The 27,873-nt window shown below is 38.1% G+C and overlaps 1 protein-coding gene and 1 long non-coding RNA gene across 15 annotated transcripts in view; one reads left to right on the forward strand and one right to left on the reverse strand.

Moving 5' to 3' along the window:
- Positions 1 to 27,873, reverse strand: part of adgrb3 (adhesion G protein-coupled receptor B3) — a 119,059-nt gene that overhangs the window by 49,579 nt on the left and 41,607 nt on the right. For 12 of the 14 annotated variants that reach the window (XM_035992093.1, XM_035992090.1, XM_035992092.1 and 9 more), the window contains 7 exons: positions 18,001 to 18,111; positions 15,320 to 15,481; positions 9,205 to 9,369; positions 8,285 to 8,449; positions 6,340 to 6,504; positions 5,682 to 5,783; positions 640 to 746 (listed from right to left, as the gene is read on the reverse strand). In XM_035992093.1, coding sequence (XP_035847986.1) covers positions 640 to 746; positions 5,682 to 5,783; positions 6,340 to 6,504; positions 8,285 to 8,449; positions 9,205 to 9,369; positions 15,320 to 15,481; positions 18,001 to 18,111 — 977 coding nt within the window. The remainder of the gene's footprint in view (positions 1 to 639; positions 747 to 5,681; positions 5,784 to 6,339; positions 6,505 to 8,284; positions 8,450 to 9,204; positions 9,370 to 15,319; positions 15,482 to 18,000; positions 18,112 to 27,873) is intronic. The other 2 variants (XM_035992091.1, XM_035992095.1) reach the window with 2 other exon arrangements.
- Positions 12,724 to 27,686, forward strand: LOC118493195. Its single transcript, XR_004895176.1, has 3 exons — positions 12,724 to 12,881; positions 13,525 to 13,662; positions 26,468 to 27,686. It is a non-coding gene; the product is annotated as an uncharacterized LOC118493195 (long non-coding RNA).

Here is a 27,873-nt window from a genome sequence, read left to right on the forward strand (position 1 = left end):
TATATGTGCTGTCTCAGCTCTTCTGAATTATTTTATTTTTAACAGTGATGGAAGGTTACCAAAATTACCTATTCTAGTGGAAGTGCTATTGTGTTTCCAGACTAAAGGCAAACACACACAAAGACGTTATTCAATAAAGCTCTCTAAAATGGACCCAAACTTTAATAAAAAAAACTGATTTTCTTTGTGATCCAGATGTATCTTGAGATGAAAAAATGATGAAAGAGATAGAGTTCACACCAGGTTGGTTTGGTTTAAAAAAAGAAGGAGATTCTATTAAAAAGAAGATAGTCAGCATTCACTAAGGTTCCCTCAATTTGTCATCTGGTCCCTTGATGGTCCAGAACAAAAATGTATTGTAATGGATGTTATTTAAAATGCAGTAAAGTGCAAGTGAGGAAGTGCAAAAGTGTATCGGGCTGAAGCAACAAAACAAACACGGATAAGAACATTCCATACACTCTAAATCAAATAGTTGAAAGGATTTACCGATCTGTGTTTTAATTTGCTCCTCTATTAAAAGTGGTTAATCTTTGGCTACGGTGTGATGAGAAGGAGGGGGATGGGGAAAACACGGGGGAGGTAATTTATGATGCATTGGAAACAGAGGCTGTGAGAGGAAGCTGACTTTGCACCTACTGATTGCTGCAAGTATCTGAATTCATTTGTTATGCATCGAGCATAGCTGGGCTGCTCCCAGAAGGCCATACCACGGTAATCCAAAGAGCAGCGTCGACTAGTGGTGCCTGTAAAGGGGAAGGAGACAGCGACAGATTTGAAGAGGAGAAGGAGGAAGGGAGCGAATGATGAGAGGGAAGATGAGTATGTAGGCGTGGGTGGAGGTGGGGTGGGGGGGGGGTGGGGAGGAGTTGTAGGATTAAGACCAAAGGAGAGGCAAAGGGAAGGCAGATGGAAGTAGTGAAGTTGGATACAGGAAAAGGAGAGGGAGACAAAAAAGGAGAGGGAGACAGAAGTATTAATTCTTTTCATGAGAGACTTAGCTTTTTCCCTTTTGTCCAGTTCTGTTGCCCATCACTCACCATCAAAATTGTATGTCGTCCATTAAATTTTGCAGTGGAGTTGAAGCACATTATAGAAAGAGGGAGAGTGAGGTTTCTGGAAGGAAAGTGCTGCAGTATTTGAACAGAACCGTTTTTTGATTATGAGCAGCAGAGCAGGCCCATGGTTTTTAATGTATGTACTGTGTGCTGTGTTAATACAACTTATAGTGGCTTATTCAAGCATGCAGTAGCTCAGCTGTGATAGCTGTCAGGCATTTAAACAGTGATCCCAAAATAGCAGAACCACCCAATATCCACCCACATCGCCGTACACATCCTACATAGAGGTCCAACATCACACCTTCCCTGCTGTCGACCCGGTGGAGTGCACTTCACACATCACCCAGCCGCTCCAACACAGGTGCTTGACATCCTGAGAAAAACTCCCACCGTACAAAACATTTCCCCTGACATTTGTGCTTCACATAAACCCTTTTCTATGTCTCTCTCTCTCTCTTTCTCTCTCTCTCTCTCTCTCTCTCTCTCTCTCTCTGTCTTTCACACACTAACACACAGACAGAAAGAGATCAAAACCACACCTTCTACGCCCACCCTCTCCACAGCTACTACCTGGTGATGTGCACTGAAGCTGTGAGTGCACACCAAACATCGCTATATCCCGGGAGCGCCCATGCAGCACTGTGAAACAGCCCAGAGGGCAGCAGGAGAGGCCCACAGCTTTACACCACGCTGAGCATCCGTCTCCACCAAACTGACTTTACCTTATTTACTTTTTAATCCAGACCCCCATTGGTGAGGTCGCCAGCACGCAATAGAACATTTTTACATTGTTATTTGATCATCTTTTAGGACCTTACACTCAAAAAAGTCTATTTTATGATGGCTTGCTACCTAGAAATTAGGAATTCACTTCAGTTTTGGCTCTGACATCCCTAAAGGTCACTTAACACTAAGAAAGACTCTGCTTTAAGTGGGAATTGGCAAAAATACACCAAGCAGTAAGAGGAGGTCAAGTTCCTAAAATGACAGATGGGAATCTTGTTTTCACATTTGTTTTAAAGAGCGGTTTGAATCAAGAGCTACAGAAATACTTTTTAAAGATGGTATTATACTGTATTTTGCCATTTTAAAGTGAATTCAGCAGCACTGGAAGATACAAATTGCCCAAGGCCACAATCATTTGAAAGTGTAATGCCTGGACCAGAGCTAATTTTTTTTGTTTACACAAAATGTCATACTTTACTTTTATATAAAACTTATTTAGATCTGGCTCTCTCCTGGCTTGGATTTAACCGGTGGTGGGATCAAACAAGGTCAGAGAAGAGCAATGTGAGGCTTTTGCTGTGATTCTGCACCAATCTGTCATCTCTCCTTGCATCATCAGTGATGTATGTAGAGTAGGTTGAATATGAAATATTGGTCAATGGAGATGCGCTTGATCAAAATCCAAGGCTGCACTTCACCGAGGCATTGACCTGTTGCTGTCCCGTTGTTAAGGCATCTTCAACTCGGCTACCATTTAAGGAGAATTTTTATTCAAACAATCCTTCCCAAGATGGGAGGCTAAAACAGTGTTTACTGACTACGGAGTTACATATAAGACATGTCTAAAAACTCTCTAAGAAGGACTTTTTACAGACTTAGAGCGTTAAATATCACCCTTTGATGGAAAAGCAACTAAAATCCCTTACTTTAGTGAAATAAGCCCTGCATTATAACATCTACCACCAATAGTATCAAGACAATAAATGGACTTAATAAATATCACAAACAAAATTGCCTCATTCATTCTAAAGGATGGTGTCTTATGTGTTGAGTACATGATCATTTTTCTCCACATTAACCTGTGAAGAGTGTGTTTAATAGCTTGTGGTTCTGTTGCTTTAATTGCTGCCTCTCTCAGTTGGGTGACTCGAACTTTACTTAATTGATAATTGAGATTTGGGGCTCTAATTAGACAGACACATAAATAAGAGCCTAAATAAACACATAAATAATATCCTTTACACGCAAAATCTCTTCTGCAGGGTAACTAGTAACTGCAGGTGTCAGTAGAGGAAATAAAATGAAACTATAATAAAAAGGGAAATGGATTACTAGAATACTAGATCACATTTCACTACTGGTAGTCAGCATATATGACGTTTAAAAAATATGAAAATACACTAGTTATTCACTTTTATTTAATGATGTACAGCACGACAATAAATAAGAGTAAAGGAAAGATGAAGTACATCCTAAGAAGGAATTGTTCTTCTGCTTGTGTTTTGCTTTGACAGAAGGTTGCTGTAAATGCACTGTATTTACCAACGTATGAACCTATGTTTGAGTGATACAAAGCGAACAAAATCATCTGCTGTGTGTGTATATCCTCTCGACTTTTCCTCCCTTCTCGCCTCTGGTGGCAGTTGCCATCCATGATGACCGTGGTGGTGCTGACGCCCCTGCACCGGGTGTCATTCCTATGATGACCTTGATGACGACAGTGACCACGGCTGAGTAGGCGCTGATGCCCCCCCCACACCCACCCAACACATTTGGATGCTTCACCCAAGCAGTCTTTCTGCATTCATGTCACACGTTTTGTTATGTTGCCTTTGCTGATCAATATTTCATCTTTGTTTACCCGCTCTCAGCAGCCATTACATGTCTGACTGTCGTGGAAGGATGAGCTCTGTTTGTGAGGCGTTTTGGTTTCTTTTCACATGTTTCTCATTAAGGTTTTTGTGAGTTTGACCTTGATCCAATTACAGGTCAAAGGTTGGGAGGTGTTGTTTTTTATTGATGGGTTCATAATGTGGGCTTCGTGACACCCGCTGACAATGAAACTGTGATTAATGGCTTTACAAATAAACTTGACCTGACCAGAAACGCTGTATAATCATAGTTTTTTTTCCCCAGTGGTCAGTGCCGGCTTTGACACGAGGAGGCACTGTGCTTACACATGAAATATGTCTGCTATCTGTTATTTTATCCTTTAATCATGGCACTTTTCTTCTGTTACAAATGCATTAAAGGTCCTGGTTCTCTGGTAAAGTCATATGGCACCCTGTGTGTGAATTGTTGTGCATACAGACGTACAGCATCTAACCAACACTGAACTCAAGTCTGGTTTATTGTAAAATGCCAGAATGTTGACCTACTTCATGATCATAAAATCAACAGTACATAGACTGCAGTAATGGCATACATCTCTGTATTACGTAGTCAGTGCAACCCTTGTAACAGCATCCAAGTTCAGTTGCATATATGAAAACAAATGAGGGATAAATGAATCATTAATGTCCAGGGTACACAAACAATCTGTTTTAAATATAATTACAGTAATGTATTAATAGGATGCTGCTCAGTAAAGACCACTACTGTAATTAGTTTGCTGGCGCCAACTGTCTCACCCTGTCTGATTGACCTGAATCTGGCACTTAAAGACACCTCTTGGTGTAAATGAAATATTTAATCAGCAGAGGTGTTAAATTTTCAACAACATTGTACGGAGAAGAAGAAAAATAAAGCAAAAAGCCCTCTCTGTGGGCTGGAAATGGCTTCAAACAGTTATTAGCCATAAAACTAATGTCAAGCCGGAAAGCTAATGTCATGCTAGTAAATCTCACTCTGTGTAACTTTGCCGCAGGTAAGCCATCTGTGAATGACAGCGCGTTTGCAGCTACATCTAGTTTGCCAGTTAGCTGTTTTATGGTTGTGGAATAAATGCCAATTCAGAAGACCTTAGACTTTTTAAATGTTTACAACAGCTCAACATGTCAAACAAACCTGTAACTTTAGTCCTATTGTCTGTTTGTTAGCAAACTGACCTTCAACAAGAACAAAAGCAACCTGTATCATTGCAGCTTTAACAGAGGTTGCATTTCTTTTCATCCTCTCCCCTCTTTCTCCCCCCTGTTTTCTTCTTTTCAAGATCCGAGTGTTAGTCTCACCCTGTTGGAGAACTCACATCCTCTGCTCTAATGCTCTTCCCTCCGTGCACATATTAAAGCTTCTGCTTAATGTCTGAAAACAGACCTCCATGCGCTTTTCTTCAACAATGCTCTCAGATTCACAGTTACCATTTTTTCCATCCACTGCACATGCTGTGTTCTGACAGGTGTAGCCATGAGTTACATCACTGCTTTTGGAAATGGAATAAAAGGATATGCACTTTTTCCTCAGATGTAGTAACACAATTGTGGCACCATGTATAGTTTTATTATCATGATGTGATTTTAGGCAGGCAACTTAAAAAGTTAAAGGGTAAAGGACAGCGCTATTGCGGTGGCAGGAATATAGCATTATTCCTCATAATGTAGCATAATTTGTAACTTTTATAAGTATAATTATGATGTGTATTCACACACTAATGATATAACAATAGTGTACAATTGCAGGGTAACTACCATTATAAAGTGACAGTTGCACTTGCTGGCTTATCAGTGTGATTCACACGCCCTTTCTAGAAAATAAGTCACAAATTGTATTCCACAATTTTGTCGCCTTTAATGGGACGACCACTTGTTTTATTTCTTTCCTTAAGGGGACGAAGATGGACGATAACAATATAAGAAGACAAGCCCAATTTCAACAGTGCATACTATACAATTTAGAAATTAGGCAGTGATAACAACAGAGTAATCAAGAAATGAAAGATATTGCTCATGTCCTTACCTGTGGCATTGGGTGGGCATCTATTAAAGGCCAGTTCTCCTGAAGGCGTCCGTCTCCACACCATTGACACTGCATAGTCCTCGGGACAAATCTCATACGGCGCTGGAAAGCAAAGTGGTACAAGTGTATCTACGTTGATGCAGAGAGCTTTTCAGGATTTCCAATATGATGCAACGATTTCTTCATATTATATACAAGGAGGTATGGAAATATAGGAGATCAACGTAGAATAGTGTTGGTGAACATGAGCATGCTGCTTAAGGATAATGATAAAATGTGCCCTCTTTTTTAATCACAACCGTTGTCTGTAGGCACTATATAATTATATTGATAATAATGTTTTTGTGGAATACTGCGTTCTTTATTTCAGAGAATAGAAGTATTAAGTGATTTTATGTTTAAGACTCCACTTCATAAATAGATTATTTTTGAAAATCATATAAGCTTTGATGATAGTTGCATAACTCAGTATCTCACCAGTATTTCAATGACTTAATTTATTGGAATATATTCATACTAGTTCATCCCTCCTCTGTATCTGCTTATCTGCATCGCCTCTTCAGGTTCTGTTATTGTTATGTAACACGTCATTGACTCCACAGAGCTAATCATCTCCTTACTTTCACTCAGATTTAAGTGTTATTATCCATTGGCTCACCTGGACAGCGTTGGTCACTGCACTTTCTGACTTCCTCTCCAGTGCCATCACATTGCTGCCCAGTCACTGCTGCCCCCTGACACACGCGGACTCGCCTCTGCCATCCGCCGTCGCAGGACTTGGAGCAGCCGCTCCACGGACCCCAAGGATTCCACTGGCCATTAGCTAAAACAGAATCATCCTCTGTTAGAAACAGATACTCTCAGATGCAGAAACAAATCAAAAGAATATCACATAAAATGATACATCACTGTATGCAAATGTTATAGTATGCCATTCAAGCTTTATTTTTGCTATCTATGCATTCAGTTTTGTAGATGCAGTTTGTTGGTAATATTCCAAAAATGAACGAGATTACTTTGAATAATCAGGAGAATGTGTGTTTTATGGCTAAAGAAGCTGCTCTGTGAGGGGTGATTATTTGCCTCACTTTGCCAATATTAAAAGGCATTTATGCTGAAGTTTTCAAAACCAGCAGCATGTTTTATGCCCTTGTAATGAACATTGCTAAATTGTGCATTAGACAAAAAAACAGATGCTCCCCTTCAGCGATGTAGTAAATCAAATGCCCTTGTCTGAAAGGAGAGGTACAAGACCCTGTGAGCAGGAAACACACTCCACTTTCATTTTAACCTCCGCTTACCCCCTTCTTCACACGTGCGGGACTATTTTGTGTCCTACAACTAACCTCTGTCAGGATTGCTTCCGGAAGAGAGACAAAACAGAAACCATTGTGACCTGTTGGCTAAAACTATCCACAAGAAGACATTGATCAAACCCCAGTAAATACTGAAGCCTCTGCTCCACAGGAGAGCAGCTGATTCCATGGACAGATGCATGCTCATGTGTTTCAAAGAGCTCATTGTGCCAGCAGTCCTGGATAAATTCTCTCAATTTTAAAACACAACATGGATTCAAACCCTGCACAGGCATTTTGTAGTAATGACTTTTTTTTAACCTTTTTTTGTTTGTTTTTTCGAACAATTTCTGCAGTCTTGCAGCACACTAAATTACTCAAATACATGTTTTATGGTTTCTCAAACATTTATTGGGTTTTGCCATGAACTCTTTTTTTGTGTTCTACAAAGCAAGGCAATGCTTCCAGCAGTAATGGACACGGTACTGACTTGTTAAATCAAGGCTTAGACTGTGTAGTCACACTTACGTTTGATCTCTCACCTCGGATACAAATAAGAATTGCTAAACAGGTAGGCCTCATTAAATGAATAAATTGTATAATGCATCCTCTCACTGTGAGGCAAACAACAGCATCCTCTGCTTCATTTTCATGAGCACAAAATGCAAATACGCATTCACAAGCATTTGGCACCATTTTAGTGGTCCAAGAGAGCATACGGTTGACTGGTGGTTGCACAAGATTTCCACTGACTTTCAAAAATTTGAGAGGAATCTATTTGCCATGCACATACCAGTGAAATACAGAACAGCTGTTTTAGGCTGCTGCAGTGAAAATTGCATCAGGAGATTATGGGAGTGCTCAGGCCCTTCACATGATCAGACAATTCAAAGCCTGCTGGAGACCACTAAGCTGACATCTTTGAGCCTCTAATACATCTATGATGTTGACAGACAGTTTGGACAGCTAACCCTGAATTATGTGAAAAAACATGCAGTATATCTAAATGGATTTTACAAATCCAATTGATAGAGCATGGTCTCAAACATTAGTCTTGATTCTTACAGCACAGCTGATTCTAGCTGCAGAGGTTTTCAGAACGCAACAGAAAGAGTATAACAGCTCAGTAAAATCAGGCTGCATATTTTATCTACAGTTGATAGTAATGATTATGGTACTCATGATTGTAACGATAATGATGACAATATGGGACAGGCTGTTTTTAGTCTCTCTTTTCCCCCATTTTAAATCATGATTTTGAATTTAGACATCAAAGCGGATATAGAATTAAGATGCTCAGGATTTTACCTGTGCAGTCAGGATTATGGCACTCTCTGCTTTCTGCCCAGTGACCGCGACACTCAGATCCCCCATGGGCGGCCGCTGAGCACTGTCTGGTCCTCTGCTGAGTGCCATTGGCACAGGTCACCGAGCAATCGCTCCAAGAGCTCCACTCCTGCCACTGTCCGTCCACTGAGGCACCAACCACAACCCAACAAGCATGTCCCATGTGAAGGGAAAAAGAGGGCAGACAGAAATTGGAGGAGATATTCAGATCACTATTCTCTCTCAGATTGAAGGCCAAAAAACAAACAAAAACATGACTCTTTGTAGACTTTGGAGAATTGTACTGCTGGTTAAAATGTCCCAACATAACCGAAGGCAAAAGGAGAATAAAACATAAAAAGTGTTTTTGTAGGATGTCCTCATATTATGATTTAGGCTATTAAAATGCCAAAGGTACAAACTACAGAATCTGTTGGTTAGCTGCCTTCCATATTCCCTGTCTGGGCAGAGGGAAAGTATCTGAGATTGAGTGGTTTTCACTGAGTCTGTTACCAGAGCAAAGCTAACATCTACTGTGTGGAAAAACTCATCATCACTAATCTGCTTAGCATTCACAGGCAATTGCGGGTAAGTGATTTTGACGTCAGTATTACAGTATTGACTCTCAACAGGGTTGCCTAAACTGCATTATTGTGAAAGCACTTTTACTTTAAATGCACCACAAACTGGGCTGCCGTTCAGTTTTTTACTCACCTTTGCAGTACTGTATTGATTAAGGATTATACACATATAGATGTGTGTAAGATAAACTGCTATCATTCTCAATGATTCATCTTTTGAAATGAGTTTATGAGCGTTTACCTTTTACATTACTCTCCTCATCATGCCTGCAGGTATAAGTATTAATATTGGAATATATTTAGAGAGCAGACAGATGATACCTGGGCATAGGGCTATGTTGCAAAGCTTAGTCTGGGTCTCAGGTCCGTCACAGGCCCTGCCTCCATGCTGGGGAGGGGCACACATCCTAGTCCTAGTGCGGTGACCTCGGCCACATGTGAATGAGCACAGGCTCCACGGTGACCACTCCTCCCATACACCGTGTACTGCGGGCACAGAAAAGGTGTCAGGCCTAATCAATATCCCTGTCTCTGCTATAGCATAAACAAACCCATAACAAACCCATAAAATAAAATCAATCAAAAATAATCAGCAACAAAACTAATGTGAATGAAACACTGAGCACACAGACACTGTGGAACATTTAATACAATAATATGAAATGCTACCCCACTAACAATGCTACATACAGCCACAAAGGCATAGGAATATGATAAATCAAGTCGAGGAGCAGCAGGTTTGCACAGTGTTACAGTTTGTTGAATCTTCTGAGTCTGACTAGGAATCGCTGTGGACCACAGGTGAATGTGGCCTGACAGTGGTTCTGCAAATATGTCGTTACACCAACATACTAATCATGGTTATACACAAAGCAGACAGCCCGTAACCTGGTTCCAGACCTCTGAATCACTGCCCCGCATTTTACGATTGGTAATGAAATGGCCACTCAGACTGAATATCAGGCCAGACAGCCCAAATTCAACAGGAAAATGTATCAAAAGTGTGTTTCCTCATTAGATGTACTGTATATGCCTGAGAAATTCATGACTAAATGTTTCAAAGGCTTCTTTTAATTAAAACAATTCTGTGTGTGGCATGTTGTTATTTTTGGACACTTGGGAAATATACTGTCACTACAATCAAAATATTAAAAACTAAATTATTAAATAAATTAAAAACATTACCTGTAAGATGTCCCATTTTCAAACTCTTGAGCTTTGAATAAACACAAATTTAAAAAACCTTTAATTTAAAGGATTATTTTGGCATACATTGAGTTTTGAATCATTTTCGGTATTTCCATTTCTATTTTACAACATCATTTTCAAACACAAGCATCACCATAATATATAATGCTATTAATAAATTTGTCATTTTCCTCAGCTGTCTATCAAAATACATATTTTGAAATAAATGCTTTATAAAGGCATCATTTGTCTTGCATCTTGGTTTGCATGTAAGTTAACTGGGTTCTGGTTGCCAGATTGCAAGGCTTCATAGATCTGCAGAGGACATTAGCTATTGGCTTAAAGTTTTACTTTGGAGAGGGAAATATGGGAATCTGAGACCTAGACAGAAGTAAGACACCCCCCTGTCTTTTCTCAGCAGTTGCAGTCTTCCTTAATATTCACACAGTGATATGAAATGATCAACACACTCAAAATGTTAATGTTTAACCTCTATTGTTAGTTCCTAAAGCAACTGCTGGCTTCTTGATCCCGGCGATAAAGTGCATACTGACAGAATTGAAGGCTTCAAAATTAACTTTAAGGTACATCAAACCCAAATCAGACTGCAACTATATTTTGGAACCAGAAGTATGGGTGTACTAAAAAAAAGCTCAACCCACATTACAGCTGCAAAATCCTTGTTTTTTATCAGCTACAACGGCGTAAACTGCAATAGGAACAGCAGGCTGATGTGGATGCAGCCATTATACATTTTCAGGCGGTACTAGACTGAGGCATAAAATAAATGTAATTATTTTTAATTTAATTAACTAATGTTATTAAATAACTAATTTATGGAGATTGGCAGTGCACTGAACAAATCTGGTGTGTTTTTTTTTATCATCTGTGTTTTTTTTATCATCTGTTGATTACAAACGTGATTGTAAGACCTTGGAAATGTACAGTATGTATGACTACTTTGGCTACAGGGAATAGATATGTTCCTGTTCAGAGGGGTCACTATCCACAGCTTGTGCAGAGGCTTAAAGTTCCTGCAGTATAATAGTTGGATCTCAGGATCAGTTGTAAAGCAGTTGGATCTTGGGATCATGCCGATGGTTGGCCATGAGGCGGAGCTACCGTCTGTCCCTGCTCTGGCCTTCTTTTTGCTAAGTGTCCCGTGGTGGCCGAAGCATTTACTTTGAACATTTCAAGTTCAAAGCAGGCAGTCACCAAAGCTACTGTGGCAGTGATGGAATAGGATTCTGCTTCTTTGTGTGTGTTTTTTCAATGAACTGGCCATGTGCAATCGTGGTACAGGTGAAATTCTTGTACCAGCACAGGATTGTGGACAAAGCAAATGCATTTGCAAAGAATGTTTTCATTAATTTGTGGTAAACAGGGATTTAGTTATTTTAATTCATATCATTCCAGTGAGGTTTTAACTTGTTTAACTTGTAAGCCTTCCTCTTCCTATTCACCATACAATAGGCCTATTTTTTTTCACAGAACTGTTTGAGCTAGTTTCCACTGAAAAATACACTCAAATCCATGCTTATCATAAAGCTGCAGTTCAATGCTTTTGTGCATACTATTGCACCTGGCTCTTATGTTTGCGCAATGCAAACAAAGGGTCAATGGCACTTGGAAATGCTTTTGCAATAGGTTTGCCTCTTATATATGTAAGTACATTAACGTAACTGGTTTTAGAGTCCTAATAGGTTACCACAGTTTATCTAGTAAAGAGGCCTAATCACATTAAAAATGACACAGTGAAATCATGATCTTAATGATTTTCTTTTGCTCTTGTTATTCTTCTACAATAGGATTTCAATATGCCTACATTTGAATATTTATAGATGTTAGTGGCTCACTGTGAACATTGAATCTTTTACATCAATGTGTCAACAGAAAATGTCTGACAGAACTTCTTCCAGTCTTTATTTGTCTTTGATTTGCACTGATTATTCATGGTAGGCATAGTGTCTGGCACGTTGTGATTTTTTTCTAAGCACTGAAATAGTTCTTAATAATTAAAAAATAATAAAACTAATAATAATAAATGAGGCTTCGTCTTTATGATCAAGTTGGCAATAATGTAGCATATTGTAGACTGGACCTCCCAGTGTTTTCTGCTAACGAATGCTTTGTTTCCATTGAAGCTAATGCTGCTTATTTTGCCAATTGCCCAGTTTTCCCTCTGTTTATTGTAAGTAAACACATCACATTGTGCATACCAACCAAGTTAGCTTGTGTTTAGTACAGCTAAAACAGAAACTTGCATTCATTTGAGGCAAAAACGTGTTTTTTACAGTACATTAATCACAATATTATTTTTTGCATATTCAGGCTATTATGGGTTTGAGATCTATGCTACGCCTAATATCCTGACGTTGTTCTATCTATTTATTGTCAACAAATGACACAACCACAACCAATGTAATGTTACCCTACTGACAGCCACAGAACTCCACTGTTGTCGTCAAAAAGAAAGAAAAAAACATATACAAGAAACATATATTTTCACTTGGCTGACATTACTTCACTGCAATTGGCACAGCTAACAAAGTTTTATTTTGAAATAAGTCCACGGCTGCATCTTATTTTTACAGTCTATGGGATGCATTTGCATCCTGTAAAGTAGGACGGATACAGACGTATCTATGGATACAGACGTATCTGCGGATGCTCGGTCAAGCGGTGCATTGTTTGCATTACTTTGGTAGTTAACGAACCACATGGATAGTATTATATATACGAATCTGAGAAATAGCTAAGCTAGCTGTGCTTGTTGACATGAGAGAACAACATCCCTCCCAAATTCAAAGGTATGGCTCTTTTATGTGGTTTTGACAGTTTTTAATGGCAGTGCGGTTCAATAGCATAGTAAACAGACAACACTTTCTCACTTGTTGATAGCAAGATAAAATAAGCTAGCGCCTTATCAAGAGCTTTCCCATTTACTGGTCCCTTAAGGCAAAATAAAAAATGTAGAACAATCCTATACCCCCACCCAACCAAATCACACATTGTGAAATTTGTGTTATAAGAAATATTTAATACTAACTCAAATAAAAGAAAGTCAACGTATGCACCCATGACAGGAAGGAATTAAATCATGATCATGCTTGCTGTCCAGATCTTGCTGTAGTTTTAATGAGGACAGGGAGTGTTAGGTTGAAAAATTTAGATAGTTATCTAATGCTGAATGCTGAAACCAACCGTATGCTGTATATTGTGCTACAAGGTATAAAACTAATTTTGTGTTGGCTCTGAATGCTGGCACTGGAAGTAAATCCTGTACTGTCTAAATGTCAGAAATGACTGTGCATACTTCTGCTGAATAACTAACTTTACACCAGAATTTAAAATAAAAAAACAACCTCTGGTGCTGTTGGTTGGGTTAAAAAATGGGATGACTCAGGTAAAAGTAATTTTTCATAAAGCACAAGTGTTATTTTATTTTGGCAGATGCATTGTGTTGGATGAGCAGCATCACAACTTGTATGTAGGCCCAGAATTTTTAACAACGTGCTTGATGTAAGCCTGCAGTGCCTGCCATTGTTCAACATCGATGATGTTGATGTTTTCAGCGATGGTGACTTTAAGGTAAGGCTACTTTTAGACTGGAAGTAACATGTCTGTAATTGTATACTCTATTTTGGAGGTATCCTTCAACCTTGGCATACTACTCACGGTTTGAAGAGAGTGAATCAATATGTCTGCTTTTCGGAATATTACATATAGACTGTGTTTCATGTGGCACCATGCCAGGTGGGGATGGCACCCCCATTTGTTTGTATCACTTTGCTACTGTAACTAAGTAAAGTTAGTGCTATATCAGCTGCATTTTTTGGGATGACTTGGAAAAATAATTTCTGTGATCCTAGTGCTAGGTTTTTAATATAAGTAAGTGAAGCGAGAAAACATTATTTTTCAGATATTACAAGCAATGCAATTTAACAACACTCCAGCACTACAGTGTATTTGATATGATCTACTTAAAAAACAATGAAACAATACTTTTAGAAATTAAAAAGACTCTCCCTCTCCTTTTTTTCTAAAAATGAAAAGTTCTAACGCAGTCTTACTCTTGTGAGGAAAGTCAAAATTACTTTAGAGTTGAACTAGAGTTTTATGGCCCAGTTATTTGGTGATAAGTGTTTCTCTTATTATGTGAAAGAAAGTTCTGGATCCACAATTAGCAATGAGACGCCTAATGTCTGCATGTCTTGAGATAAATCAAGGTCAATAATGAGTTCACATGGGCAGCTCTGTAAGTTCTAGTTCTAAATTAATAATTGTTCTTCATGCTAATGAATGCATATACCTGGAATTGGGCTGTGTAGCTTTTGAGAAATAGGAGCTTTAATGCTTTCTAAGCTAAATATTAATGGCCAAGCTGTAGAGGAGTCACACCAAGAAATGACTCATTCTGTTTCTAGCTCTTAATGTCCACACACAGTAAGAGAGTGACCCTTTTGAAACCTGCCAACTTCCCACTTACACATGCCACATCTAAAAATAAAGTACAGTACATCATAGATCAGAATGTTAGAGGATGCAACTTGCAGTATTTTTTTATCAGCAAAAATTACCTAAGAGTTTATGATGCAGACACAGAAGCACCCTATTAAAAATCACCATCAAATACCTTGACTAAACACGAGTTCAGAATCTCATTACTAAATCAACATATTTGTCTGTGTAAGCAAACCCAAAAATGAATAATGGCAACGACTTGTTTAGAACGACACGCTCTCCTACCAGACGCATACAGACAAACATTAGCGCTCTGCAATCACCAGTCAGAAACGCATCTGATGCTGATACCTGACTGCCAGTGACTCATCTGCCTTGCCACTATGGGTTGAAGAAGAAATGCCTTACAGCGTGTTTGAAGAAGCGCTGCCAAGTTACTTTGAAATGCACGACTGACCTTCAAGGAAATGAAGCTGACAACATACCAGGATCTACTGCTCCCCAAGCTCTATGCAGAACCACATGTCATTAAAAACCATTTCAATGCTGATGAATTGCCTTACAGTTATATGAAATGGAAAACACAAAAGTGATCATGAAAAAAAAACACATTCACAAAATAACACCAAAGAAAGAAAGCATTAGATTAATTGTAATAACTGCAATAAAAATACATTCTTAAATAGACACATTGAAAAGTTTGTTAAAACACAACAACACATTTCCTCGTATAAACAATAAATGAGCAAAACATTAATATTCAAGAATCTGCGGCTAACACTACCTGGACAAGGGGCAGTGTTATTGCAAACCCTTGATTCTCTTAAAGGGCCGCTGCAGTGTGTTCCGTATGGTGTGACACATGTTCTTGTTCGCACCTGCGACCCTTGCCCGCAAGTTACAGAGCATGAGCTCCACTGGGACCACTCCTCTGCACCTGATTCACCTGTGTGGGAGAAGGGTGACACTAGTTAAATGCAGCAATATGGTCCTTGGGCAGTTCTTACGGGGCGAGGTGGGCAGGGTTGAGTCAAGTGGGTGGGGGGGTGGGGGGGTGGGGGGGGCAACATGAGTCACGTTGGGGTGAAGTGGGGTCTTTAAGATTTACAAAAACACTATTGTACAGTCTCAACTACCTTTATGTGATCTTTGATAAATACTGAATTGGCAGTGTTATTCTTCAGACAAGTGATTGCATTTGTATGCAGCACAATAAAGTGTTTTGCAATCATAGAGAGTAGTTGCATTAACAATGGTCTTGATAGTGTCAGAGAGCTGTGTAAACTAATCAGCTTTTTTACAACAAATTTAAATTTGCATTTATGCAAAGATCACGGTGAAGGCATAGTTATGATTATAGAAAAGTAATGGTAGACATTAGGGTTACATCTGTTTAACTTTATCCTTAACAAAAATAAATCATGCATTTCTATGAAACCCAATAATATGCTTAAACAAAGTGAGACCATAAACAAAGCAAATTTCGTAAGAACATGGTGACATGCAAGAAAGACAACATCTGAGAAAATAAAATGGAATTTAATGGGTGTTAGTTCAGAAAGAGGTCGGAGAGATGGATTCCCTTACACTGCAGCAAACTATCTAGTTTCCTTGACAACAGTGGAGCAAATTCTGTGTTTTAGACAAAATAATTTTCTAATCCATCTCAACCAGTTAACTCCCAGGGGTGGAGGAAAATGAGAAAGTTAGCTGATTTTATTCAGCAGATCACAGCCATTTTCATGTGTTTGAATGTGGCTCAAAGCAGACTTAATTGTGAGTGCCCAGAAGGAAGGTACCAATTTAGCCACAGAATGAGAATGGAATCTGTTTCTATTGTCCAGGCCTTTGCACCTAAATTGAGGTTTTGGCAAGCAGACTTGGAAGTTGTTTAACTCTGCAGTCAAATTTAAATAATTAAATAATCACACATATTGTTTGGTAGCAGATTAGTAAAGATAAACATCATAGTTGTTACATTTATCTAAAAATCTCTTTTGAGTTAAATTATAAAGATTAATAAGAAGAAACATTCAAGCGTTCAGCCTTTCAATCGTCATTGTCCAAAAGGGTCAACTATCAAAAAGCCATGAAATGCTAAATAAAACTGTATATTATGATGAGGCAGTGGGGTGTGATTTCCAAATCCATGGTAGCCTAATTGAAAAAGAATAAATTATTTGATGACAAGTGAATGGACAATTAAATCCCTGCATCAGAGTAGTCCCCAAATAATTGATGTTTGATTATGTTAAACCCTCGGGTGAAGTATTCATTTTCTTTGAGGCTTTACGCATTAGAAAAATAATTTATTACCAAGAGGAATTATTTCAATTGCAGCTCTGAATACATTTATGTCATTGGAAGTCATCAAATCATATTAGAAGTTTGAGATCATTATGCTTTAAAATAGTATCTCCACATGTAGTATAAAGGGAACATAGATTCAGCCAAATAGGGATCTAAACACTGCCCTTAGTTTTGCAGATCATAAAATAGACTGAAAGGTGGATCAATTTGTTAAATGAGGCAGTACAGGGAGAGTAAATTGTGTGAGAATGAGAAACAGAAAAGCACAGTGATGCGACTCAACAGGGAAACAACATACCTACGGCATGTGTAAAATGGAGAGGTGTTAATGAGCATATGTTAGTACCGGTATGTATGTCTGGTGTGTCGCAAATTAAAATGGTAATGATAGGAGCTTTTTAAACAATGACAGGAATTTAAATGTAACAACACATGAAAAAATCAAAACATTTCCCAAAAATCAAAATGAAGAATAAAAACAAAATCTCAGCTAGATCTTAACCCACCCACTGAAAACAAAAAGGGGTTTCAAACAACTAAATAATGAAAGCCAAATTAAGGTTTTGCTATAATATTGCTGTGACTTATTTCAGTACTTTCTGATTTTATTACAATTGCTAAATTGGTAGCTTGTAAATGTAATTTTGAATTTAGATTATTTCAGTTTTTAATTTATTGGATGCTACACTTGATTAAGCAGCAAAGCCTCATTTTATCTCTAAGGGCAGCATCTACCAGTTCAACTTTTGCCAACTATGTTTTTCATATTTGGCTGAAGAGTTGGATTTTTCATCGAATGACATTTCATTTATCATGCCTTGGAGGAAATGATTAACTACATCAGGACCTTAGTTTTAAACTGCTGTTTAATTAATGTTCTATGAATATAGTATATGAGTAATCCACTTGCCAACTCGCTATGTGACAATAAAACAAACAGAGCCACAAAACCCAATTATGTTCTATACTCAACGTAAATACTTGTAGAAAAATGGGAAATTTATCTTCCTACTTCATGTGGCAATAGAGAATGAGTTGGAAAAAATAATAATGCAAAACATTTCCACTTAAAAGGTGCAGTACAAGAGAGAGCATGCATGATGAAATTAAGTTTAGTTAACAAAATAAAGTAAAGAAACATAACTACGGTATTACCAGTTTGTGCCATAAATTTAGCAGATTCAGCTTGCTCCTGCAGGGCCTTTGTGTCATGAACTGATCTTGGCCGCTGACTTTTTACTGTATGCTCTCCGATCATTCCATATTCTATGGGACAAAATAGAGGTTCATATGAAAGCTAGGCTTAAACATGATTTTCTGAGAACAAAAGCTTATTACATACTGTTTTTCAAGATGTTCGAAGCAACTGCAGTACATGGCTAGAAACAAAGACCACACAAGTTTGTATTTAATTTGTCCTTTACTCTAGGGCATAGAACAATGCAACGAATTTATAAGGGTGAGTTGGAAGTATTAATTGCGTTTGAAAGCACAACGTAGACACATAGCAAACATGCAAATAAACTCACATCGTTTTTTTAAGACTCTAACACTTCGTCAGACCAGCTCCCTCCCTCCCTCCGTCCCTCCCTACCCTCCTGCACATCCCGAAAAGGAAAAAAAAAGAAAATGAAAGTAAAAATGTGTAAGCCATCAGAAAGCCACAGAGGAGGGGGTCATGGACATAACATGCTATTGATCCACAGTTTTCTCAACAGTTTGTCATCTTTGTAGGATTTCTTTTTGGATTACCCAGTCCAAAATATGGTGAGCCTTTGTTAAATTAGACAAATGTATTCTGAGCTGTATTCATTTTAATGCATGCCCTCTTTATTTCCCATAATGGGACAAAGAGACAATGAGTACAATGTTCTGAAACCACACTGAGAAAAGTTATGCTTGCAGTATTGCATTTAGTTAAGAATTTGCATCATCATTAAAAAGTAGCATCATTTTCGGCAGTGTGGTCCTAATGAGATGATTATATCTCTGCAAATAGGCAATGCAGGTAATGCATAAAAAACAAATTCACACATAGCTTATGTTAGTACATTAGACAATACAATGCATCAGCCATTGATAGAGAGAATGTTTAAATCATCACTTCTAATCTAGTTTGTAGCCTTTAATTTCCTGTGTTCCTGACAGCAGATAGAACGCCTAGAAAGACTGACCTGCCTGGGGGGCGGGAGCGCATCTGTCATGTCATCTGATCATGTTCCACTGAAAGCTCAAATTTTAGGACTAATTATCTATAAATCAGACAGCTGTCTGATCCACGCATTTGACTGTTGGCATTAACCAAATCATATCATAGAACATGTTCCATGATTGGATTAAGAAAAATAAATAAATAAATCAAGACTGGAATGACTGTGTTTTCAGCTACATTCATGCAACATCCCTTCCCAGTATAGCATCAGGAAAACTGTGGTTGTATTTGCATAAAATATTTGAATATTACAAGGGTATAATGAAAGGAGAGAAAGCCGCCAGGTAGAAACAAACCTCATCCTTTTGATGCTGATTGGGATCTTTAGAACCATGACTGCACAAAGTAATGAGCTTCAGAAGCATGTTCAAATGTCTTTCAGTCTGATTTGATAGTGTCCACATCTGTTTTGCTCAAATTAAGCAGAAAGCACAGTGTGAACTCTGTGCTGGACAAAAAATGTGCAGGTACACTGATGGTTGGACAAACAGCGGGCAGTTGATCTAACGTTCAGTCATGCAAGGCTAACTACGGTAGATACTTTGACATGTTATCTCTTTACTGTGTTTCGGGCTCTACCCTGTGGTGTCTTGGATCTTGAACCAATTCCCCATTTAGCAGAATAAAAGGGTTGTCTGATTTAGTCAGCCTGAATGGTGGCTTCTTCCCAGGGAATCATAGAAAAAGCAGGGTGCACTGCTTTTTAATTAATTTATAAGTTAAAATAAACACTAAAAACTATGAGACAGCATACATAGCACTTTCATGCCACTTGGCTCAGTGGGGCTGGTTGGATATAGGGCATACATGAATGCTTTTACTTTTCAGTAACATTTTATGTTAAAATGCAAAATAAAGAGTTTAAAATATATACAAATCACTATAGCCACCCTACTGTCCTGTATTTCATAACATAGCAACAGTGGAAGCAATTACAAAATGCAATGAACAAAATGCAAAAGAGCTTAAAATGTGTGAATATCATATATAGCCTACTCTATACTAAAAAAAATAATTCCTACCCAGCTCTGTTGAATTAGATACATTTAGAACCAACATCAATGTAAATAAATTGTTTACTTCCTGTATAAAGGAGGACATGTATAAAGCTGTAGGCAATTATATTCTATTTTGTCATTTTTAAATACTAATCAACATAAACAGCTTCGCATAACGTTGATCCTAACTCCATTATACTTTTGAAAATGATTTGCCTCTGTAAAACATTGATCAACTCAGCCTATTAAACAGTGATATTAGCCCTACAGTCAGTCACACCTAATCGAATCTAGCTCCCAGCAGCTCTTGATGAACGATACAACAAAAGCATTGAAATATGAAAGAGATTACCTAAATGTCATTAAGCGTGATGACAGTGAGATACACTCATTACAGAGCACACACTGTATGAATCAAACTTTACACATTTTTAAATAGAGATTTTTCACCATCACAGATTCATCGTTTCATCACTGATGTTTGAGTAATTTTATCTGCATCCTTCTGGACAGGTAGCTCAAAAGCTCAACCTGTTGGTATAAAAATGAGAACTGGTTAAATTAGCGCATAAGAAGTCTCAGTTTTAAGTGTATGAAACTGGAGTCTCTCTTTTGATGCCACAAAGCCAAGATGTTAATCCTAACGTTGCGTTTCAAGGAGCCTGAGGTAGAATGGGTAAGCGCAGGATGTCGAAGTATGACACCAGAAAAGTACTGAGAAATAAGCACACCGGTTTAATTGAACTGCTAGGATTGCATTCAAGCCTGTGGCTATATAACCGTAAACATCAGAGACAAACAATAATTTTAATAACTGGAGGGGCAGGCTGTTTGTCATTTGTCAAAGCAGCCCAATACAATGTGTCTTCACTGTATTACAAGGCAGAAAGTGCAGATAATGCATTTAGCGTGTCATTACTTTTCAAACATTTCTTCTGTTTGAGGTGGCATCATTTTCATGTTTTGGCCTCTTTAACTGTGTTTTTAAGAAAATTCAGTTTAAGATTTATGAGGTGTCTGTCCTTCAGTTGAGACTAAAGATAATACTTATCATTATTATCCATCAGCCATCATGCTTCAACAACAAAGGAGAGGCAATGCCATTCAGAGAAATCCATCACTGTTAGCTTTCTTTCCTTTTGTGAAGTGACAGACTCATTCACTTTGTTTTGCATGCACATAACCCTGTTGTCATGCATCACTGACAAAGCATGCGTTTTGTGCCTCCTGAGAATTAAAAATTCCATTCTTACAGGTCTTACAGTGCCCACTAAATTCAGCCGGGTTTACAAAACTGAGGAATAGCGGCATTGCTTTTCTGAAATACTTGACAAATTTGTGGATGATTAAATACATTTGCCTAAAATAGGAATTACTTAGATGACCTTGGCAGACAGATCAGCAATAGCTACTTCTCCTTTCATGACAGGCAACACATTTTAACACAACATCACAGCTACACAGCTTGTTCCAGCAAGCATTTAAAAATCTAAATAATATCCAATACTCTAGACCAAATGGACCAGACAGGAAGGAGTTGCTTCTGAAGATTTTTACAAATAGGTCAAACAGGTAGACCTACAGTAAATTAGTTTTCCAGTATCTTGTAAATTATAGTACATGCATGAAAATAGTAATAAATGAGGGAACATTTGCCATTAAACATGTACAAAGAGCAGTCATTTTAGGTAGTCTACATAGCAGATACTGTAAGCGAAATGCAGTCAATGTACAGTGTACTGTATTAACTGAACAAAGTAAGGCTAAAGGCCATCATTAACATCATCATAACTGTCATCATACTGGAATAACATGGTTGTTTTTATACAGGAGAAGGGGGACTCCTGGTCAAATATATACTTGTACTTGCTGGATATGTTCTTAACCTCCGTTTTCATAGACTCCTATCCAAACAATGCATTGTTGGACTGTAACCATCTACATTATTGCAATATATTTCCCCTTAGATAAAACTGCCAACTCCATAAATAAATACTTTGTAGCATCGGGAAATCACCTAACTCTCCCTGAGATCATGATAATAATAATTTCTCAGAAGTATAATTGTCGCTGATGATTTTTGTGACTCGCTACATTAGACCAGATTCTTTGTCAGTCTCAGCTACATGTCTCTCTATATTTGTTCACATTAGCGTCTGATGATTTTGAAAAACTCCTCATTCACTCAAGGAAAAAAAGCAGAATTAGCACTCAATTCAGTAGCATTGTGCAGCATCAAACCTGCAATTATTCCAGTAAGAGCAAAAACAGATCTTTCAAAGAGTGCTAGCTAAAACAGCTTGCTGCCACCATACTGTGCCATCAGTTTACAATGGCAGCCATTTTGCCTGCTCATCAGGGATTATCAGCAAATCAGGTGAGTAAGAAAGAGGTGAGGGATGAGATTAGGTTCTTTTGAGCAAAAATACCTTCCTCTCAACTTTAAGAAAGGGAAGTGATTCAGTGGCTAGTTTCGTGACTCAGGCTGCTTTGTATCTCATTGTGAGATATGTCCGGCCGCTCTAAAAAGGAAAGGAAAATAACTTTTGTTTCAAACATCTTTGGCAGCTGATCTCCAGGGGTGCATCTGTTAGCAAAGCCAACACTGCAAGCAGAAAACAGATACAGCCAAAACAATGAAAACCTTTGGCCAAAATGTCTGCTCAAATTACTGGCTGTGCAAGCGCCTTGTCACTGCTGGGCTGTGACCTCAGCAGGTGACAATAAATGAAGGTTATAACAGGGGGACACCGGGGCTCAGATTTTGATGCTGCAGTGTTACTGAATGAATGTGCTGTGGCCCACACAAGCCTTCATCGCAGTGTCAAATTTGTGAGAACAGTGCTGGACAGTATACTCCTGCCCAAGCCAAACTATTCATGTGAGCCTGATTTGATGGGCTCAAAGCTTTTCTTACCCATCACAGCTCATTGATGCTTTGACGCTTAATTAGGGACCATATTTACGCTTGATTTAATTAATGTCCCACTACTAAGTACATGCAGTACACATTACAAACAAATAAAGACTCAACACGCAATCAAAGTGAATGAAAGTTCCCTGGGTCCATGACCTTTGTCATCACTGAGGCTTTGATTCACTGCATGCAGGGAATGTTAAGCTTACACACTGGCAGTGATTGCGCCAGCAGCAGAGAGCCTAACCGAAGACATTTGATTTCCAGGTTCATCTTTACTGTGTGAACATGTTCCATGTGTAATTTTGTTGAAAGGCAGTAAAAGCCAGCCCCATGTCCAATGACTGATGTGTCTAACCTTGCATGAAATGAGCCTTTACTCAGAGGCCCCTATGAGTAGCTTCTATCAGGGGCGCTCCGCTTCTTGCCCTCCATGCATTCCTGCCTGACTGACTGACTGTCACAAATGTTGCTCTTAATGAGAGGCACTTCATTACCACTACACTTTGAAGAGTGTAAGTTCCCAAAAAAGAGACAGGCATACAGTCCATGCAGACCAGGAAGAGGGATACCTCACTATCCCATGCCTGTCTTTGATATATTTCTCATCAGCTGAGCTACTGAGGCTGGCAAATGTTGGTCATGTGATTCATATGGAGTGTAAGGTGCTTTTTAGTCAGAATGCACCAATTGTGAAATTCTAAACAATTTAGCTAGCCAGGAAAACAAAGAAATCTTCATTATTAAAAAAACAACTGAACCATTTTAAAGTCAACCCATCTTTGAATGATCCCAAATTCAATCATACAAATTTATGAAACAACCTTTAATATAACTAATAACCATTTCAAAGGTTGAAATAGCCTGCTATACAACAAAATGAGAAGATTTTTTTCACTACCTACATAGCCCAACAAAAACATTATTTTTGTGAAACATTTAATTAAATGTGATCATATGTAATGTTAAAGTGATTAGGAAAGCTATAAAATAAAATATAAATAATTAATAAATACAAAGAATATCCTTCACCTTGTGTTTTTCATACAGAACACAATGTTCTTGAGTTTCCATTAAGCAGAAACTTACAGAAGGCTGGAAGATTGGGCTGAACATGAGCCTCTTTACTAAACAATAATTGGCCTCAAAAGCTCCTCAATACAGCATTATGGATTTAAAAAAAAAAAAAGAAAAATACCCTGTACTTCACTGCCTACTTGTTAGTAAGATGTATGTTTTTCTTTACAAAGATAAGAAACTCTGCCTTGCAGCTCAGTCTATTTCTCTTCTCATCCAAGATGTGATACGCAGAATGGAACAGCCGCTCACTGAAAACAACTGTGGAAACAAACCACATGTGTGCACGGCACCTGTTGCCCTCTTACATCATGCCAGAGCTACTAAGCAGCTAATAACCAACATAACATTTAGCCAGCACAAAATGGATGCAACACAACAGCTGAACATCAGCCACTGCCATCGGTGAATGTCATCTTATTTGCCTATAGGCTGATGGCAGTCAACAAGTCAATTATCGTGCGATACCGATGTTCGGCCGATAAATCGGTGCATCCCTAATTTTTTAGATGTATTCGACTTTTGATTGGGTCATAAATTACAATGGAAATATATTTAAACATAAAAAGATGCCAAATTATAATAAACTATCTTGACCTTTACAAAAGGTAAGAGTGACCACATGCTCAAACAGTTGTGTTATAATTTAAGGGTTTACAAATTATTGTTTGTACCAACAACATCTGTTCATTTGCTTGTTTCCTGGAGGGAGGGCTGCACAATTAATCGAAATATTATCGAAATTGCAATATGGACTATCTAAAATTGCACGTGGCCGCATTATTTGTTAAAGGCAAAATATGTGTCAAGCCATTCTGAATTAAGTATTGTGGTGCTGCAGAGACATCCCAGCCTACAAATCGTATCCCACAGACTAAAGAAAAAATCTTTGTTTGGTACAGATCCTCGAAAAAAATCACACTATAATAATTTTGTTTCAATGAAAATAAGAATAATGATAAAAAAAAATGAGCATTCCCTCCAATACCGTGGATCATATCGCAATATCAGTCAAAAATAATCGCAATTAGATATTTTCCTCATATCTTGCATCCCTAACTGGAGGTATTAAAACCTAAACATCAATACAGAAAAATGATCAAAGCCTGTTCTGGTTGATTTTGGACTTTTCACTACAAAAAAGAAACATAACAATTACAACAACTATATTAAAATAGAAACAGAAAGAAACATTATAATAACATAACCACGTTCCAGACAATCAGTCATTATGTGTTATGGTGGAATACAAAAAAAAGACAATACATTAAAAACATCAAAATGCATTTATTCATAAGTAAAGTACAGATTATACTACTATGTTTTATTTATTCCAACATTTCAGAGGCAGGACAGTACATTTTGTTTTTTCAGAGTAAGCATCAGTGTTTTAGACAAATCTGTGAAGACTATTTTTCAATGTCAGAAAATAACAATAAATTTGATGATGATGGTGATTATAGCATAATAAGGATGCATCATATTTTAGCTCATTAACACTTTCACATTCAAACCGAGTCTTAAGTGTTAATCCAACCTTAAAATCAGACTACCATCCAGAAACAATCTTATACATCTACTCAATGTATCTCCTTACAGCCATTATACAAACCCTCCACTATTGGTGGGACCATATGCTTGAGCCAATCTAAAAAACTCAATTAGTCCTTCATTAAGAAAATGAAGGGGTTGCACGGAATCAGATACAAATTATGAATGTCCCTCCGAGACGTACAATTATCCATCATATTCCTTCTGCCATCTGTTTGCTTCCTGTTGACTCTCCTAATGACTTAGATTGAAGCCAAATTAGAATTCTGTGCAACTGCCACTGCACCTCATTACAGAGTCAGGTGAACTCGCCTAAAAATGGAGTGAGTGTGGTGAGACAAGCACTTAGAATATTGTCTGCTGTAAGTAGAGAGGATATACAGTATTTTGTATTACTGATGTGTAGGCAAATGAGTGGCTACTGGAGATTGCATTGATAATTTACAGCACAATGCTAAATCACAAGGTTATTGAGCAGTACCTCACAAAGCAACCTAGATGGAGCTCTGACGTTGTCAAAGCACTGCATCAAGAAGCCCTGTTGCTGGGTGCAGTGAGCAGATCATTCCCCCTATTTTCCGTACACTTCAGGGAACAGGCCTCACCAGTCTGACTTCATAGCATTTCGAATTATCCAAAAATGTATGAAGTGAATCTCTACTCTATCAAAAGCCACACAGTTTTGACGCATTTTCCACAGTCTAAACATTAAACTATAATGATCTGCCATCACAAGAATCAAAAGCATCATCCACACTACTGTGGCTGTAAACAAATGCTTGCTTGTCAATGTCCCAAAAGTAGACTTTTCACAAAGATGTACCCTCTGCATGATAATGTAAGTAATGTGTTGTGCTTTCATTTCAGCTGCATGATGCTATCAGAAAATGGATCTGGCTATAGAGCATTTTAAAGTGAAAGGAATGCCAAGATTGCAGCTTATAACTTGCACCAGCCTTTTCAAAAAGCGACACTGCTGAACTACCCGTGACTAAAAGTGGGGCTGCTGCAGGGACACAACTGAAAGGACTACTGTGCACCGACAGAAACAAGGATGGAAGCGGATTACTAATGAAACCATTTTACAGAAAAGAAGTCTGGTTACATGAGTAGTATAGAAACTACACATTGTACACTGTATGAAATGCTGAGGCCTTCTCAAATCTGGGACACTAGTCAGTTGCTTAAAGCATTTCATGAAATATTCTCTTGTAAGTTTTGACCAATCGCCTCAAAGCAAGATTTCATTTTTTTTGACCAGCAGGATATGATCTTAATAGTTGTAAATTATGCATAATTATCTTTTGGGGTATGCTTTACTACAATGCTCTTGCTAAAGGCAAATTGGAAAACTATGGAAGTAGCTCTTGACATCACTATAGAAACACACAACCCCAGTAGATGACCTGGCAGTCACACACACTGCCAAGCTCAATGCCACCATGCCAAGGAATGCATCTGTCAAGTGAGAAACATGACACATTTTTTAGCACCTTTGCAGCTGCAGCCAATTTTCAAAGAGCATACCTTGTCCTTTTCTAAGCCATTTTGCTTGGCATACCAAGTAACGACCTTCCATTTAATAGAGTCATGGTTTGCTGTCCATGGAAATTTCTCACTAATAAATGAAAAACGATACACCTAAGAAAAAGAGCAAAACACAATATGGACTCTATAACCATGGAGGCAAATGTGGTTGGATGACCATATTTCGTAGCAAGATAAATCATTTCCAACAACCCCTAATGAGACTTCCATAATTCATACTGTCAGCTTTTCCACAGCACCAATCATGTCTGATCCTTTTGCAGTGGTAAAACCCACTGCTTCAGACTGCCACCCTGCATCTATCAGCACAGGGAACATTGTGTCATATGCAAGTTAGTCATGAGGAAGATGCCTGCAACATGCCCTGTCTTCACTCATTGGCTAAGCTCATGTTAAAGCAAATACACTCCGAAATAATTACAAGGACACGATGGCGATGCTAAAATGTCCTCAGACAAGAGGACAACAGCATTACAATATGATTTGTATTCATTCTGATGTCAAGTCTGAGAGCCATCACAGTTATTACAAGTTTCAAAGCCATGCATTGCTGCACTGGATTGTAATTACTGTTTGTGTTTTTATAACTAAGTACATTCGGTATTTGGGCTGAATGAATTTAACTTTATTATTAAAAATAATTTAATATATTTATTGTATTTAAAGCTATAGTGCATAGTTTATGTCGCCCCCAAGGAAGAATTATAAGTAATGACAACAACACT

This window comes from Sander lucioperca, chromosome 15 (genome assembly GCF_008315115.2).
Source record: "Sander lucioperca isolate FBNREF2018 chromosome 15, SLUC_FBN_1.2, whole genome shotgun sequence".
NCBI lineage: Eukaryota > Metazoa > Chordata > Actinopteri > Perciformes > Percidae > Sander > Sander lucioperca.